Here is an 18,421-nt window from a genome sequence, read left to right as displayed (position 1 = left end):
TGCCGGGAAGGGTCCCCAGGTACTTCTCTTCCGAGCTCAGAACTTCTCGCCTTTCTTTAAGGGTCTGCTGCTTCTGGGCGCAGACCCAGATCTCCCTCTTTTGGTCTCAGACCTTCTTGCCTTGCCTTAAGGGTCTCCCTCTTCCAGGTGCGGACCCTTCTCAAGGCTCAAGAAACAGGGCCTCCATCTTTCGGGCTCAGACCCTTTTAACACAAATGTCAAAATAAATGTCTTTTAAACTTCAAGCCCCAGAGTGTATCCTGCTTTCCAATGGGACTTGTTGTGAGGTCAGGGTTTTGCACACCTGCCGCTCAAATCCTGACTCTTTGAGTCTGACTCAGGGGAGGATCTCTGGGTAGGGCATTGTCAGGAAGTCCCAAATGCTCCTGATTTGGCATTCTGGATGCATAGGCTCCCCAGCACACTGCAGCCTCTCTGGTGGTCACCGGCTCAGGGGTTATGCTTTCCTTGCACCTCCAAGTCTTACAGAGTTCTTCCAGCTCTGGTTCCTTCCTTCTGGCTTCTTTGCTCCCTCCAGCATCCCCAGCTTGATCAAAATGTGCTTAGCTGTTGCGCCTTTTATACTTCCTACAAGTAGTGATTACATTCAGGTGTGCATGGGTGTGAAGGGAGGCCTGACTTTGCCTGGCCTCATTAGTGGGACAGTCTGATCAAGAAAGGGGAGAGTCTGCCTGCCTTCTGTGTCCGTGGTTCTCTGTCAGTAATACTCATCCTCCCAATCTTTCGCCTCCTCGTCCCAGTGGTTTTAGGGAAAAACAGGGTGGAGGGATTATGGGAGTTGTAGTTTTTCCAAAGAATATGGGAAAAACCATGTGGGATTTCGTCTGGGTGGAGGGGGTAGCTGAAGTGTTGTGTACAAATGGGTTGTTGACTAAAGTATCCCATAATGACAGAGGGGACGTCGGGTAGGGATGTACTGGAACGGGGGAAATACTGCGTCTCACCCAAGGACGTTCCTCCCCCAGTCTCCTAAGGTCCCCTTCCCAGGTGATCCTCCCTCTCTTGTCCACCCCCAGGGATGGGATCCAAGAGTGATGGCACTTCCCTGGCCACCTGGGTCAGGGATCCCCCGGAATAGCATGGGAGAAACGCCTCAGATTTTTTACACAACTTTTAGTTAGAAAAATAATATGTTGTTCCTTTTTCAATAAATATGTCCATATTGCTGCCTTTTGGCCTCACCTGTAACAACACTGTCCATTTGAAATCATTCCACTTATGGTTCATTGTCATAAAATGCTTGACCAGTGGAGCCTCTTCAACCCTATTTTTTAAACAGCTTCGAAGTTCCATGATGCAGGTTTAGATTTTTCTCTTGGTCCAATGCGCTCTCCCTGGAAAGCACCATCTCCCAACTAGGGTTCAAGCTCAGAATCACAAACCCTACCCACAACAAAGGCAGGACCTTGGACTGGCTAGCGGATCTCAACTGCTCTACGGCCATCACAAAAAACGAGCAAACTGCATGGTCTGACCACCACGCCATCTCCTTCTCCATCCAAGGGAAATCACAACCAAACACTCCAACCCCTACCATCCCCCAAACCCTCACCAGAAATAACCGCAACATTACCTTACAAAACCTCTGCCCACTTATAGACAATATCTGTACCCCTACAAACTACGCCAACCTAGATGCGGAGAAACTTGCTGACCTCTACAACAAAACGATAGAATCAGCAGTAGACACCATCGCTCCACTCAAACCCACCAAAGCCAAACCGGCAGCCCACATGAACAAATGGTTCACACCAGAGCTAAAAATCCTCCGAAACTCCAAACGACCCGCAGAAGCCACCTGGAGAAAAACGCCCAACCTCTCCAACAAAACTCAACTCTCGATAGCAGCCACCACCTACAAAACTGCTATCCTCAAGGCCAAAAAAGAGACATATGATAACAGAATTGAGAGCGCCAAATCCAAAACAAAAGAGCTTTTCAATATCCTCAGGGAACTCGAATCCCCCCCTACACTGGCTGAAACCTGCCTGAAAGATGCAGATTGGTGTGAGAGGATTCAAAAAGCCCTAGCAGACAAAATCACCATGTTACAATCCAAAATCGAACAGAAAAAGCTCAGCCTAACCAAAAAAACAAACCAACCACCGTCAACCACCCCCAAAACACCCACTTGCCCCCCCTTCTCCTTCTCACCAGTTTCCACTAAAGAAGTAGAAAGCATCATTAAGGGCCTCAAGCCCTCTAGATGCCAAGGGGACTCATGCCCAGCTCCCATCATCCAAGAAGGCGCCAACATTCTGGCCCCCTTCATAACAGCCCTCATCAACGCATCCTTCAAATCAAGCTCAGTGCCTAGCAGCCTCAAGGAGGCCTGGGTCATGCCACTTCTAAAAAAACCTAATCTAGACCCCAATAACCCAACTAATTACAGGCCAATCACCACCGTTCCCTACATCCTAAAGATCTTAGACAGAATGGCCTACCTGCAAATACAGAAGCACCTGGAAGACAACAACCTCCTGGGTCTCAGACAATCCGGCTTCAGGCCAAGGCATGGAACAGAGTCAGCCCTACTGGACCTAAAAATCCAGATGGACGAGGCAAAGGACAAGGGTAATCTAGCCATTCTCCTACTGCTAGATCTATCAGCTGCCTTCGACCTCGTCGACCATCAGATCCTCACGGAACATCTGATGACCTCAGCGGCCTTCTCTAACCAGGCGACTGCCTGGATCCAGTCCTTCCTAGCCAACCGAACCACCTGGGTCTTCTCCCCGGGGGCATCAGCACTCCCTGTCCCCATCACCGGCAGTGTTCCTCAAGGCTTGTGCGTCTCGCCGACCCTATACAATATCTTCACTAAGCTATTGTTTGACCGCCTAGATAACCTGGGTGTCACATACACAAACTATGCTGACGATACCCAGGTTCTCATCACCCTATCAGGGTGCTACGATGAGGACTCCACCAGAATCAACAACCTTTATTTGGAGATCCAAGCCTGGATGGCAGAGCACGGTCTATGCCTCAACGGCGAGAAAACTGAGCTCCTTCTTGTCGGCTCCCAACCACGGCTAAACAAACTAGACCCCCGTTACGCGTCCATCAACATAGACGGTAACCTAATCACAGTAGTCAAAGAAATTAAAACCCTTGGGGTTTATCTAGACTCTGCTCTCTCGCTCAAAAGACAGGTGAACGCCACAGCCTCATCCACAGCTTACACCAATAAGCTCATCAACGCCTGCAAACCTTTCCTATCACCTTCCAGCTGCATTACACTAGCCAGAGCGTTAGTGCTCTCAAGAATTGACTACTGCAATACCCTCTTTCTCGGCTCATCAGAACGCAACCTGAACAAACTACAGGTGCTTCAAAATAATGCCATCAGAGCCGCCCTCAGTATCCCACGAAACGCCCACATCTCCAGCATCAGACAAGATGCTCACTGGCTCCCGGTACGAGACAGAATCACTCTCAGATCCCTCGTCATCGTCCATAAATGCCGCTCCAATGACGCACCCAAATACCTGGCAGACAAGTTCCACAATCACACCTCAACTAGACCAACTAGAACGCCATACTCACATTGCCTTTCCGTTCCCAAATTCTCCCTAAAAAAAGCAGGTGGCGCCAGCTTCCCGGTCCTAGCTGCCAAACTATGGAACGCTATGCCACCAAACCTTAGAGCAGAACCCTCATTTTGGACTTTTAGAGCCAAAACAAAAACATGGCTTTCCAACAAAAACGCTGCTTAATGTACTGCCTCTCCGCATGTCTCTGTTGACCACCTTGTAACCCGGTCTGCTACACCTATTCTTGTTTTATCACAGTCTGTATTGTATATTTTTGCCATGTTGTAACTGTCTCTAAGTCTCCGGCGCCCAGTTACCCCAGGGTTCGGTGCGCAGTACAAATAAATAAACTAAACTAAACTATATACCGCAAGCCACAAGGGCATGTGATCATATAGCTCACATTGGTTGATTCCTAAGTCGTGAATTTGGGTTGGACCCTAGCCATTGACTCTAGCCAGTGAACCCATTGACTATAGACACGAGAGGCCTATGGTCGGTTATCATTTTGAAAGGGTGGCAGTAAACAGACATGCCCACGCAACAGCAATGGCCACCTTTTCGATCTGTGAATACATGTATTCTGGTGGCATGAGTCCTCTGCTTTCATAACCATAGGGACAATTTCTCCTGCAAGGGTATTTTGCATCAGCACTGGCCCAGTCCATGAAAGCTGGCATTGTCCTCTAATTCTGTTTACCGCTTCAGGTTAAAGTAGGCAATGGTCATGTCTGCTGATAGGGCATCTTTCATTGCTTGGATAGCCTCTTCTTGTAGTTCGCTCCACACTCATAGATCAGATGTCTTGATTAGCGGTCGCTGCAGGTCGGTGATGGAAGCCAGATTGGGAATGAACTGGCCACAATAGTTGACAAGGCCCAAGAAGCTCCTTATCTGAGATTGATTTTGAGGTGACAGGTCAGACTTGATGTCATTAACTTTTCCGAGATTAGCAGAGATATCCCCTCTCTGGAAGACATATCTCAAGAAATCCTGTTTTTCCTAATCAAATTTGCACTTCTTCTTGTTTAAAGCACGACCCTTGTCTCTGAGGCATTGAAGAGCATCTCCCAGCCCATTGTGGCGCTCTGTAGATGACTGTGTATAAATGAGGATGCCCTTGCTTACATTGACTGACCATGGAACGCGAACAATAACTCATTGCATCGTGTCCTGGAAAACTTATGCGGCCAAAGACACGCTGAATCTGAGGCATTTATATCTATGAAGGCTAATGTGAGATGAAATGTTCATTATGTATCTCAAGTCCTTGTACAATGGGATCAGGTGAGGTGGGTCCAGTTTTGAGAAGTGTCACTCTCCTTGAATTTCTGCAATGCGGTCATACAGGGTTGGCATTTGGTGTCTCTCACACTTCACGTCCTTGTTTAAAGGCCCATGTCAACACAAATACACACATGACCCAGGTATCTTGGTTTCCAGGCCATTGCGATGGGTGACATCCATGGAATTATCCCCTGGACCCTTTCGATGATTGTTATGAAATTACTACTGCTCTGCAGTAGTACAGGGATGAGTAGTGTCTAAAATGCATTCTCACCCCCACACTAGTAATAAACCAGAAATGATTACAACCGTAAAGGGGAAATAGACACAGCCAGACAGGTATACCTTCTTTACCTCTTTTGGAAATGTAGGGGGAGGGCAGGCTATGCTCTTCAGAACCGGTGTGAGCTGATACTGTTTCAACACAAACAACAAAAGTGCAATGATACCAAAATAAAACAACGTCCAACCAAGATTCTATAAAAATCAGACAATTAAAAAAGAAAACTAACAATAGACACAAATAGTTAAAAACACAATAGATCCACCCATGTAATGGAAACAAGAAAATGAAGACTTTGGAATAACAGGGACCTCCGGGTGAAGAAAAAGGTGCAGGCAACTGATTTACGTTGCAAATGTCAACAATTATGATGATGTCTTTGAAAAAGGAACAGAAGGGGGCCTGAAAGTTACCATGGATATTTAAGGTGGACCAGGGGGATTTGGCTCCTTCAAATACCATAAGTTATTGTGTTTCGGGCTCAACAGCATTAATCCAGGTTTTACTGTGGTGAACTGGGAGTCTGGGCACTTTTGGGGCCAGACTGGGGACAAATCAAAGTGCAGTGGCAACAGGTTTCAATGATGCAGTGCTGTTCAGCAGCAGCGATGGCTTGCAGGTTGAAGATGCTGAGGTCTGCAGGTGATGTTGGTATGGTGGCGCTGGAAGATTTAGTGACCTCGGCTGTGGAGGAGACTGCCCTTCAGTCGTGAGTGGGCTTGCCTGCCTTAACATGGCATCTGGATACTGACATAACAATGGCTTAGAGCTCAAAGAAGTGGTGATCATGTGGCCATGTTCAGGTGGAGATGCTAGAAGATTCAGGAGGTCTGTGATGTGGAGAGAGCAGAGCTTCTGTATCTTCATTGAGTGAAACTCAGAGATGCAGAGGTGGTCAGGAGTTGGTTCAGGGATGCACGGAGAGCAAGGGATCATTTACTTGGGTCTGTGGTTGCTGGGTGAAGCAGGCCAGGGTCTCAAGGACAAGGTAAGTCATGCTTTGCAGTTCTGAGCTAGGAAAGGTTATAGACAAGATTTGCAGGGTTCTACCACTTCTAGTAAGCACTTTCCAGGATAGCAGTGTCTCAATTGCAGAGGACTTGTCCACACAGCTACACATAAAAAGTCCCTTTGAGGTGGGTAGGGAGAACAGCTTTTATCTTCCTCGAAGTCTTTTGTATTCATCTCTGTAGCAGAGGACTTTGCAATAGACTGTATCCCAACATAGTTCCAGGTGAATCATTCTTGTCTTGAAGTCCTAAGATTAATCTACCAAGGGGAGAGTTTCCACTGTTCCCTCTTTTAAAGAGGACTTGCTACAGCGGATTGATCCAAAGCAATCCTGTTGCCAGGGCTCCAATATAGGTTGCTGTAACAAGTTTCCTTTGCCTTCTGATGTCATGTCCACAGTGCTTTGTCTGCAGGAAGTGGGGGAAGTGCAGGAAGTTAGTGAGCCGTAGATGAATCCAAGATGGTGGTACCCCTTTCTTGCCCTCAACTGCTCCTCTGGGCTACTCCAAGCCCACCCCCTCCCATGTCTGCCTACTTCCAAAGGTAATAAGCACCCTGTTGTGAGTGTGTTGTTGTTACGTCAGGACTCTCTTTGACATGCCAGTTCCCAGGAGACATATTGAGGAGGTTCCTAGACGCTGGAGGAAGATTTTGGCCTTCCTCAGAGGGATCAAAGGAAGTAGCTTACTGGGCTGGTTCCCAAATGGTTGTTGTAGAGACACCCAGGCCAGACAGCAATACACACCAGCCCTGTATTGACTGAGTAACCTCTCCAAGCTGACACTAACATTACATCCAAATGCTGTGACTCTATAATTGAATGATCTGAGTAGCCACCATGCCATAATCTGGTATGGGCTATAGTTAGTTTCACATGCCACCAGGGTGGCTATGGCATACAATTAATTTAGTTTGAACCAGAGCTGCAGAAAATTGAAAAGCTATCTCTACTTGCTGGAACTTTGCGTTGCAGCATTTCTCAGGAATGCACATGTGACCTTTGACCCTGTTCTGCTGTCACCGCAGTACAGGAGCTTCAAATATCAGAACTACAAGCTCATTGTGAGCCAGAACCTATTTTTTATGGTAAACAGTGTGGTTTTCGAGGTAACCGTAGCAGAGAAACTGCCTTAATAGATTTGCAGACCAACATCCTCGAGGTGATGGACCAGGGAACAATCGGGCTACTGGTCCTCCTCGATCTATCCGCTGCTTTTTATCTGCTGGATCATGGCGCCTGTTAAACGGTTCCATGTGTTAATATCCCCGCAAAAATATCGCCATATTTTTGCAGCAATTGTTAAGGCATGGAACCTGCGGGGGACACCGCCGCCACACCCGCATTATTTTTAAAGGGGCGGGGGACATCCCCGTGACCCCCGCGCCCAAAAAAAAACAAAATTATCCCCACCAAAATGATCGCCTATGGCCGTTCCAAACAACCATATATACAGCGATATTTTTGGTGTGGATAATATTACCTGATACCTGTTAAGCACTCTGACAGATATTGGGAATTGTACCGCCGAATCTGCCAACTGGGTCAAATCATTCCTATCCAACAGACATTCCTCTGTATGTTGGGAAAGTGCCTCAGCTAAGTTTTCTTCAATCCTTTGCAGGGTTGCTCAGGGGGCATGATGTATTTCGCCCCCATGCTATTCAACTTGCATGTTAGACCTCTTTGTAGCATTCTGGAGGAGATGAGGATCTTTTTCACAAACTAAGCAGGTGACACCATACTGATCCTAGAAATCAACAGGGATTATGATCAGGATGTTCAGAACCTTAACACCACCTATAACACCATTGAGCAGTGGGTGACTAACAACTGGCTATGCCTTAACGGAGCAAAAAACGAGTTACTCTTGTTTGCAAACATGGCCGCTAGGGCCAAATTAAGGAAGGAATAAGCTTGTTTATACTAGAGAAGAACAACTAAACTTTCCGAAGTGCGTTGAAGACCACCCTATTCAGATCAACTGGGATTATTGATAACCGAGTTGATTATTATCACCTAAAATTGAACTTTGTCCGAGTCCTGTTCTATATGTATTTCCAATGTGTCCATGTGCACCCAGATGCCTGCGGGTTCCTGGCGTATATAAATAAACAAATAAATAAACAAATAAACTGTCTCCTCAAAGGGACATGAGTGTACTATGATTTTGACCTGGAGCCTTATGAACGGGGGGTGGGGAGGATTTGATTAGCAGACCTTGAAGTCAGAAACAGAACTACTTGCATTATTCTATTAATACATATTTTGTTAAATTAAGGCTTTCACACCCCCTAGATGGCATTCTGTCCCACGCCCCTAGGCCAAACAATTTTGAGCCCTACCCTTTTAAGAGTGTACCTTATTATCATGGTGAGAAAATCTACTGAGGTCATCGGATATACATGATGTTTTCGAATATATTTTGCCTAATGGAGAATGTAACCTAAAAACGAAAATTACTTTTGACTTTTTCTTGATTTCACTGCCTACATAACTATTAGCAGCCCTTGCGAGCACCCTGGGGCCAGTCGTAGCCTTGTCCAATAGATGCCGGAGAACTCTTCCTCCAAATTCTTTAGGACATGCTCATGTGCAATCAAATTAAACATTCCTTCAAATGTGTCAACTTGGTTACCATTGATTCTACCTATTCAGATACCTCCAGGGACAAATGTGTAAACTCCTCAAATGTTGGATTTTCCCTTTTTTTTGAGCTTTCTATAGCTCCTGAGGTATTGCGCTGGGGCTTTCAGAACTTCCTGAGGATGGCAGCCTTGATTTTGGCGTAAATGAGCCCACTGAATAATAGCATTAGTACCAGCTGTCAGTAAAAAGCTCATTAGGGCTGAACCCTGCAATCAATCTTCCACCTCCTGGAGCTGGAAGGCTAACCCCAGAGTTTCAAACCCATCGAAGATGTCCTTTTCCACCTCAAGTCCTTAGGGATGTGGCGCCTAGGCTTTTCTTGGGTGAAAAAAATGGAAACACTCCTCTCCCCACTGGAGGTCTGTTTGCAGGCCTCTCTTGGTTCCTCAAGCTCTACCTTGTACTAACTCACAAAATTCCTTTGCTTCTGCTCTGCTAGGGCAACTCTCCTTTCCTCTAAAAGGCGCTTTCTCATTGCCAGTTGTACCTAAGCAAGATTATCCTGGGACCTGGATTAGAACTGGGACCTAACCTGGGACCTAACTGAAGCCCAGCATTTGACTTCGCATGTGGCCCCTGGAAACCACGCTACCTGGCCTCCGAAGAATGGCGGAAACAAGCTTGTACTGTTGGTGCCCCCATCCACTGACTTGCCTCCCAGGGGAATGGTTACTTAGTCTGGAAGGCCTGGCTCATCACTTGCTCCTGGGTCTTCTCCATCACTCTAGCTTTCTCAAAAGCCTGGAGGTGCTTAAGCATTTCAGGTTACTAACCTTACCACTCTATCTCAGTCCCCTTTCCTGGTATAGCTTATGAAGAGCATTGGACTTCAGGCTTCTCACTTCATATATTTTCAGCTCCATTGTATAAAAATAAAACAAAATACCTAGCAGTGCTTCTAATCTTGAAGGCACAGTCCTTTATTTTGGTTGAATAAGCTGTAGGCATAGTCTGTATCAAATCCCACTGCTGCCACCAGTGTGATGAAACGATTACTGTTCTGAAGGAGTATAGGGATGAGTATGAGCTAAAACATACTTGCCTCCAAGCTACTACTAAACCAGCAGCAATCCTACTCAAAGGTGAAATAGGAAAAGATCAAACGGTACACCTCCTTCGCATCTTTTTGTATGGTGGCCGAGAGCAGTCTATGTTGTCAGAATGGGTGTGAGCTGATAACAGTAGCAGAACAATCAGCTTTAGTATAATGTTTCCAAAGTAAAAGAATATTTAATTAAGGTTCTTCAGAAATATAGCCTTTTAATCCAACAATAAAATGCATGCAACTAATTAGAAATACGAGAAAGAAAACACCCCAACAAAAGAAACACAGCGAAGGTAGACTTCAGTAAAATAGCACTATGGGTAGATAAGAAGAGGTGCTGAGGCAATTAGATTGGGCAAAAAATGGCAATGTTCAAAGTTATGTTCATGTAGAAAAAAGTACAGTAGGCGGTGGGTTTAAAAGTCACTTTGATCCCAGAAAATGGAGCATAGGAACAGGGTTTCTTTACTGTACCTTTAACTCTTGTCTATGGTGCTCGACAGCATCGAGCTAGGCTTCTAGGCTCTTCTGTGACAGCCAGGACGATGTCACAATGTTCAAGTTGATGTGATCCTACTGTCGGTCTGCGACGTGATTTGGTTGAAACGTGCAGGCTCAAGATTAGTTGAAATGGCATTAGAGACGGCGAGATGATGAATTACAATTGTTCAGTGTGGCTTTTCAGTTGGCGGTGAGACGATGGCTCTACTGGGTTGATTCAGCATTTGAGACGAGTGAATCAGTGGCTTCCAACAGTCGAGTCGGCGTGCAAGTCAGTTGCTCCCACAATGCAAAGCTTGTGATCGGGTAAGACTGAGGTGATCTGTGGCAGCGGGTCGATCCAGAATATGGATGGATTGAAATGCAGAAAATTGTTTGAAGTTATGTAGGTGCCAAAAGCAGCATTGTGAAAACTCGAAGTTCATTGAGCACGGCCCATCTGTCTCGAAGAAGCAGGATTAAGCTACTTCTGGATTGCTGGAGGTCCCACTTCAGAGGCTTGAGCATAAGGCAAGTCATTCTGCTCTGCACTCCCACTTCAGGGAGTTGGATGGCACCAGCAGACTTCATCTCCAGTGAACAGTGTCCTCATTCCAGTACAGCTAATAAGCAGACCTTGGTTCACAGGAGTTCATCCCCACTGTTGCCTTGGGATGGCTAGGGGACAGAGCTTGCCTTTGTCTTAGATGCCTTCTCTCTTAATGGCACCAGTGAAGAACTTTGGAATGGAATGCACTCCCAACTGGTCTTGATGCTCCAAAGATGAATCAAAGTAGTAGTGGGTAACCTACTCATTATAAATGCAAAATGTCATGGGGGTTTGGTCCAAAGCAAACCTGCTGTAAGATGTCCAATCCATGCTGTTGTAACAATTGCCCTTTGTCTACTGACATCACACCCAGAGTGCTTGCCTTCCGGAAATGGGGGGGACAGGAAGTGGTAGAGAGCCATGAAAGAAACCAGGATGGTGGAACATCTGTCTCCCTTCTGGTTATTATAACTCTGCACCCTTCCCATGCCTGCTCACTTCAAAGAGACTCTAGTGGACAGCACCCTGGTGCGAGTGTGGCTTTGTTATGTCAGAGCTCCTATTGAAGCATCAGTTATAAGGAGATCTTCTGGAGAGTGTTCCTGAGCCCTTGGAGGAAAGTGTTGCCCTTCCTGCAGGAGGTTCAAAATGCAACATCCTGGCCATTGACACAAATGACAGCTGTGCAAACTGTCAGACCACACACCAATACACATCAGTACTGTCATAGTTAGGCCCTGCTTAAAGAGCTGATACTAGTGTGTTATCAAATTTCTGTAGCTGTATAAGTGTGTGATCCTAGTAGTCACCATGCCACAACTGGACCTGGCTCATATTTACAGATGTACGTACCACCAGCTTGACTAGGTTACATAATTAATATTATTTACATCAGATGTGCAGACAGTTAAAAAGCCACCTCTGCCTTCAGGAACTTTGTGTTACATCAACTTTCAGGAACGTACAGGTGGTGTTTGAACCTGCCTTGTGTCATTGCAGGGCTGGTGCTGAGGGGCCAGGAGGACGTCTCAGCAAAGACACATGGATGCACTATCATTTTTGCATGGAGCATTTATGAAAGGGGGTTTGATTAGCAGACCTCTCTTTCAGAAACAGGATTACTCCCATCTTTTTAATTACTAAAAGTAAAAAAGCATGGGCTATCCCACCCTCACCAGATGGCATTCTGTCACAACCACTCTTTTCATCTATAAAAGGCATATACCTTGAACTTGAACACTGCTGCAGAGGCTACTTACTGTCTACCCCCGACTTCAGCCTCAGATTACCTCTTTAATTCAAAGATCTCCATAATATGTGTCTTCCTTAACATTGGTGGCTCATTAGTCTTTTGGGTAGTTTATTTGAATCTTTAGTTTAACTAAAGACTTATATTTTGTAATGGAATCGATTATAAATTCCTTTATTTTAGTACTACAGGTACTATTGTTGTTTGGATACTTCTTTGTTACCTTGCGCCCCTTATGAAGACTATAGTCTGCCCTCGGCCCACGTAAACACAAAAGGCAAAGGGGAGATAACGGTCATTTTGTGACTGTTTCACCTTTATGATGGGAATAACTGCTGATTTAGTAGTAGGGGTTTCAAATCCATTACTCATCTCTGAAGTCCTGCAGGGCAGCAGACATATTTATTTCTCAGTGTTTGGTTTACAAAAAAACCTTACACTTAAATACACAAAATAAAACCAAGTTAAAACATGATCAATATATTGTCACATCGGCCTATCAGCCACTCTTGCTCCCTAAAAAATTGTAAATACTCCCAAGAAAGCACAATTGGAAGTCAAAATACTCACAACAAAACTAAGAAACCAAGGACACGTAGGATCCTACTCCCTGCTTTCCACTCACACAGCTTCATGGATAGGTTCATGCCACTGGTACCAGCAGAAAAGTGACCTTGGAAGAGATTATTACCAGATCAGAAGAACAACTTTTAAGGGGAAAATGCAACTTTTAATTTGCATGATCTACTGGGTGCACAGAAGCATTGATTTCAAAAAGATGCCGGTCTGAGAGTTTCAATGTCCACATTGGTTATCCAAATTACTTTTCTACCCCTTAAAAATCTGTTTGCTCCTCACTTTAGTCCAAATTACTTTTCTACTCCTTGAAAAATTATTTTGCTGCCAACTTTAGAAAATATACTCCAACTCCAAATTCTTTTCTGGAGCTTTGGGCCAAACGGAGAACAAAGACAAGCTGTAACTGATCAATAGGAATAAGAATCAAAATATGCGTCACAGAGCATGTAATTGACATCAAAGTCAATGAAAGGTGGGAAGACAACAGCTGTGCGAGGGAACGAAAGCTGTCCCTTGATAGTGAAACAACTGGTCAAAATGGCACATTCACTCAGAATGTAAGAATCATGTCTTCACGTCAGTGGGGTGCTCTGTTTACATTACTAGACATTCATTTGACAAACCGTTATAACTTGCCACTTTAATCCACCTTCTAAATGATTTAGTTTGTAAAAGGAAAGCCCGATCTGGAAGCAAAGTGCATTGGTGATATGACGTCATCTAGCTACCCTGCTCTTTTTAGAGAACGTCATGAAAAGCGCCATCTACTCACATGTATGCTTTGTAGTTGCTGCCGATTTTCTGGATGCGGATGTCATACTTGGAGTCGATGAACGGTTCCGTGGTAGCGTAGGTCTTTGCCATGGCGACCACGCTGGCGATGTCCTGGAAGTCGTACTGGTTCTCCACCTTCACCTGAGGATGCAAAGGGCGCACAGAGACACGTGAGGAAGGAATGGGCACGAGAGGTTCTGTACAGTGTGTAAGGTTTAAGACATCAGGTGAAAGGCCAACAGAGAAGGACTGGCCTGGAGCTAGGCCAGGAGCTTTCCCAGCAGGCCATTACTTCCGCATTTCGATTAGTTCCGGTTTAGCATTGTTACGGCTCACACCTGTCCCTATGCTGCCATAGACATTACTAGCCTTTCCGAGGAACTGGCCTGGCAGGAAGCACCTTTCTTTGCCCATAGTCCATTCATATTTGCATCACATTAATAGGTGTTTACTAAGTGGCAACCCACTTATGGAAAGCTGCAAGTATTATCTGATGCTTCTCTTCATTCATGGGAGTGAATAAGCAGCTAATGACATGGCCATAACTGTAATTGGTGTTGTCGGGGCTCAAAGTGCGAAAACAAAAGTAGTGGAACTATGTTCCCCCTTGCTCCGCCCTCCTACCACCCAACCCCCGGCTCTCGCAATACCTTGGTCCTTCCTTCCCACACTCCACCTTTCGCCACGGTTATTCAACTGTACCACCAGGACAGAAAGAAACACAGTGGAAGAAAGGGCATCTTAAGCTACTACCATTACTTTCAGTCGTTGCCCTCCACAGCTTACTACTTCATATACACCCCCCTTTCGAATCACCCACTGTTAGGACAGTTTTTCTGAAGTCCAACTAAGGGCTTAGTAAAACCATTCAACTGAGGCCGTAAAAGACTCCACTCTTAATATAAGGCTGTACCACCTCAGTTCAGGGTAGCGTAGACAGTGCAGCCAGGCTTTATTTTATGAGGGCGAGAGGGCTGCAGAATCAGTACAAAGAAATTGTAATAGAAATGGTCCAAAGAAACACTGAAACACTATGTATTGTAAAACATAAATGGTTTATTTAAATACAAGTACGCCCAGATAAATCTTGGGGGAAATAAGTAATATCACAAATCATATAAACACATTATAAAAAAACACAACACTATGCTTTAATGTATACATACCAAAGCACAGACCGTACCTTTTTTAGAAATCTAACAATATTTCTAAATAAGTCAGAGCTTTGTATACACATTCAGTATAGGGCACACCTATTCTTGGGGAGTAAAACCTTAAGTTACTTTTAGATTACTTTACTGTAATACAAGGGTAGTAGACCCTGTCAGTTATACCGTGATGCTCACCAAGAAATTACTGAGTAAATCAACTGAACAATATACTTTTCTGAATAGTGGAACACTTATTCTAGGAACAGTAAAAACCTATAACTCTGATTCAGGATAACACAGTTATTATAGGGGAGTTGGACCTTGGGATGCAATATAATGATAGTTGCTTTTCAGTTCACAGACTAAGGGAAACAATAACTTGTTAACTTATTTTTTGGATGGCACACAGCTATACAAGGTAAATACAACCTATATACATTTGTCAGGAGCTCCCAGCAACCTAGAAGCTAAGTATGACCTAGGCAGACTTATTCTGGACAGGCTAACAGCAAGTCAGGTGAAGCAAGACCCAATTGAAGACACTCATACAATTATCCTATCAGGAAAAATAAAGTGAAACCATCAGCATTACTTTTGGGAAGAGGGGAACCCAATTCACAGGTGAGTAAGTTAACCTATATACTTCCTGTTACAATGGCGAGACAGTTTCTAAGAAAATTTAGACTTTGAGAATACTTATTTAACAAGGAACACAGCTTATTCAAGGCAATTAAATCCTATATATACTTTTCAGAATGGCAGAACATAGCTAAGGTAAGTAATAGCTTGTAACTATGCAGTTTCAGAGCTACAGTTACCAACTAATTAATGTACAAGTAAGTAACATTTCAATAACTTGGTTTTCTTTTCAAGGCAGACGCCATAAAGTATCCAACCCTTCCCAATTACAGTACATGAGTTCTCTCAGAGGCAGACTAGGGACCCTAGTTGTCTAGGAGCCAGCTTTAGGCAGGGTGAGAGAGGGCTCCGTTGCAAGTTCAGAGTTCCAGAGGAAAACTGTTCAAACAAATAAGTATTTTACATTCGAGTTAGTTGAGGGTCCAGGAACATTAGAGAAGACACCCTAGGAGAATTCCAGCAGTGGGTCTTGGTGAACTGGACAAGAGACCTCCCAGTCACAGAAAACACCCCAAAACTACACAGGAATCACAAGAGGCTTAAAGTAAGTAAATACCCAAGCCAGCACAGTACCTCAGCACAGAAGAAGGGTTTGCAGCAGGAGGACATCAGGATCTGCAGCCCAAAACCTGGTCATTGAATTCAGAAGAGGGGACACTGGAAGGACTTTTGCAGCAAGGATCACTCTAGGCAATGTTTTCCTCGTGGCTGGATGCGGCTCTGTGGTGGATTTGGCACCTTTTTCAGGAGCACAGAAGAAGACAGAATATCGCTGGTCAGATTTTTGTCATTTGCCAGGTCCAGCACTTTGGTGAGGGGACTTTTTAGACTTGATTCCCGTCTCTGGAGGTCCAGCAAGATGCCCACAAAGTTTCACCGAGATTCAGAATTCAAAGGGTATTGGGCTATTGCAGCCCGCAAGGTTGCAGCACGGCTTGGGATGGCTCAAAATGTCTAGTGGGCCTCACCAGGCTCCGGGTCGGGGTCGTCATTTTCGGAGTCCCTAGGTTGATTGGAAGGAAGGATAACAGCATGCTCTGGTTACAAAGCAGACTCTCTCTGGCCGTTGGAAATCATCTGAGCCACGTTTCCTTTATCATCCCCTTCGATTTTGGATGCAGTGGTCGACTACCTCTTCAGCTTCCAGAATCAGACTTTTATGCAGGAACTCAGCCAATCAAATAGCCATGCAACATTCAAACTTGGGGGGTTGGCAGTCCTTTCAGGACAGCCAGCAGGCACTTTGAACTGGATTCTCAAAGGTAGGCCGGAAGACAAAGGGCTGCAGAGTTTTGGACTCCTCCCTCACTTCCTGCTTTCACAGACACTCTGGAGCCTGGGTGGGGAGTCCGCCAAAGATAAAAACCACACAAAGTAATTTCCCAACCTGGAGGTCAGGGGAAGGAACAAGGAAGGACATTGAATGCTAAAATGGTGAAAAGAATACGGGCCATTTTTGTAAAATGGGCACCCATGGGTGCCTTTACCGGGGCTGTGCAAATAGCCTGCGGTAAATATGCACTGAATTAATAAAAAGGTTTGCTGCCACCAGCCATTAAAGGTAAGTTTGTCCGTGTACCATAAAAGTTACATTTAAATGAGAAAGGGGATACTCAGTATCTCCCCAGCACTCCACATAAGGTGTGGGGTGCTGGTCTCACCTAATAAAAGGTAAAAGGGATCCAAAGATCCTTTCTACCCTTGGGAACTGTAGTTCTCACGAACTTACCCAGAGCAAGTTAAAAGGGGAGCCTCTCGGGCAACCCAGCAACAATAGGCACTTATTGCCAAAAAGTTGTCAAAGAGGATAACTTTTAAAAGACACTATAGAGAGTCTTAAATATGACACCCATAAAAAGAGTAAAAGATTCTGTGAGTGTGGAAAAAGGTTTTCCCTCACAGAGGTATAAGGAAAAAGAATCCACCAGTAAAAGCAAATTGTTCTGGGGTTGACACAGGGCAGGAAGATTTATCATTACTATGAAAATCTTACCTAACACCCAGATTTGCACCTTTTAAGAGACATGCCAAAGACTAAAGCCATTCCCACCCACACACACAGCAGTGCCTGCAGCAATTTGACATTAATCATGCTTCACAGGACAATGCGTTGGCTCTAGAATGGGGTTTATGTCCCAAGCAGGCTGCTGCAATAAGCAGCACCAAGCAAGCGTATGCAAGAATGTTTGGTGGGTTGTGACATTAGAGCAGTTCCAGGAGGGCCTGGTTCAAATCCCCAGTAGCAGGTAAGTAAAAAAGATATGCCCCCTTCGCCTGTGTAACAATGACTGATTTGATAAAAAAAGTAGAGGAATATGTACCCTTTAGTTCCCGCCAGGGTTGTTGTTAGGTCTGGAAAAGACCTGGGGCTACGCTAATGTCGGAACTGTCTGGACTCGGGGCTAGCAAGCCTTTTGGCTGTAGCTTCTGAGATTCTATCCGGGGCTACAACCAAAAGACCAGGGGCTATCGCCCCCTTAGCCATCCCCTAGCAACGCCTCTGGTTCCCGCCCACTTTGTCTTCAAGGTGTCAATGGTATGGGTGAACCAGGGCACAAAAAACGATTGCGAAGCTGCTGAGGCCCATCCCTGCTAAAATGAGAATACCCCCTACGGGAAGCTAAACAGGCGAGGGGTACATGAGAGGCAGGCTAGAGGACAGAGGCGACCAGAAAGTGTGAAGAGAGTTGCATGGAAAGTGAGAGAGAAGTCGGGTAGGAGGCAGGATTAATGGTAGAAAAGAGGTGGATTCATGTAGTGTCCCCCCCACTAGGAGTGGAGTGCTGAGGATGGGTTCTGTACTTGCATCAGGGCCCGCTCCAACATTGCTAGGCCACTTTCTACAGAGCAGCACAGCTAACCGGAATACAAAGCGAACAGTCTGCAGGCGGTGAGTCAAAGGCTTTGCGGCTGAATAAACGGAAAACTCTGTTGCAAGTATGTCTTCCCAAATGCTGAAGTTAACTGGCAGGAGCACGAAGAATGTTGAGGCGGGCAAGGAGTGGTGTAGGCAGCAGGAACAGGAGATGGTGGTACACATCGGTGTTGAAGTCTGCAGGGCCGGTGCAAGGACTTTCGCCAGTTTAGGCAAAGTGTTGGATTCGCCCTCCCCCCAAACCCTTCCTCTTAGGCACTTGAACACATACCTGCTGCAGTTGGTACAAATATT

At 45.3% G+C, this 18,421-nt stretch overlaps 1 protein-coding gene across 1 annotated transcript in view; it reads right to left on the bottom strand.

The window, feature by feature from the left end:
- SYN3 (synapsin III) overlaps nucleotides 1-18,421 on the bottom strand; it is a 1,663,181-nt gene that overhangs the window by 143,552 nt on the left and 1,501,208 nt on the right. Inside the window, exon 9 of the mRNA XM_069628788.1 lies at nucleotides 13,461-13,603. Within this exon, the coding sequence (XP_069484889.1) occupies nucleotides 13,461-13,603 (143 nt within the window). The remainder of the gene's footprint in view (nucleotides 1-13,460; nucleotides 13,604-18,421) is intronic.

The sequence above is a fragment of the Ambystoma mexicanum genome, chromosome 12 (assembly GCF_040938575.1).
Source record: "Ambystoma mexicanum isolate Mex_15411 chromosome 12, UKY_AmexF1_1, whole genome shotgun sequence".
In the NCBI taxonomy this organism is placed as follows: domain Eukaryota; kingdom Metazoa; phylum Chordata; class Amphibia; order Caudata; family Ambystomatidae; genus Ambystoma; species Ambystoma mexicanum.
The sequence above is the reverse complement of the archived record's forward strand: the minus strand, read 5'-3'. Positions and strand labels throughout refer to the sequence as shown.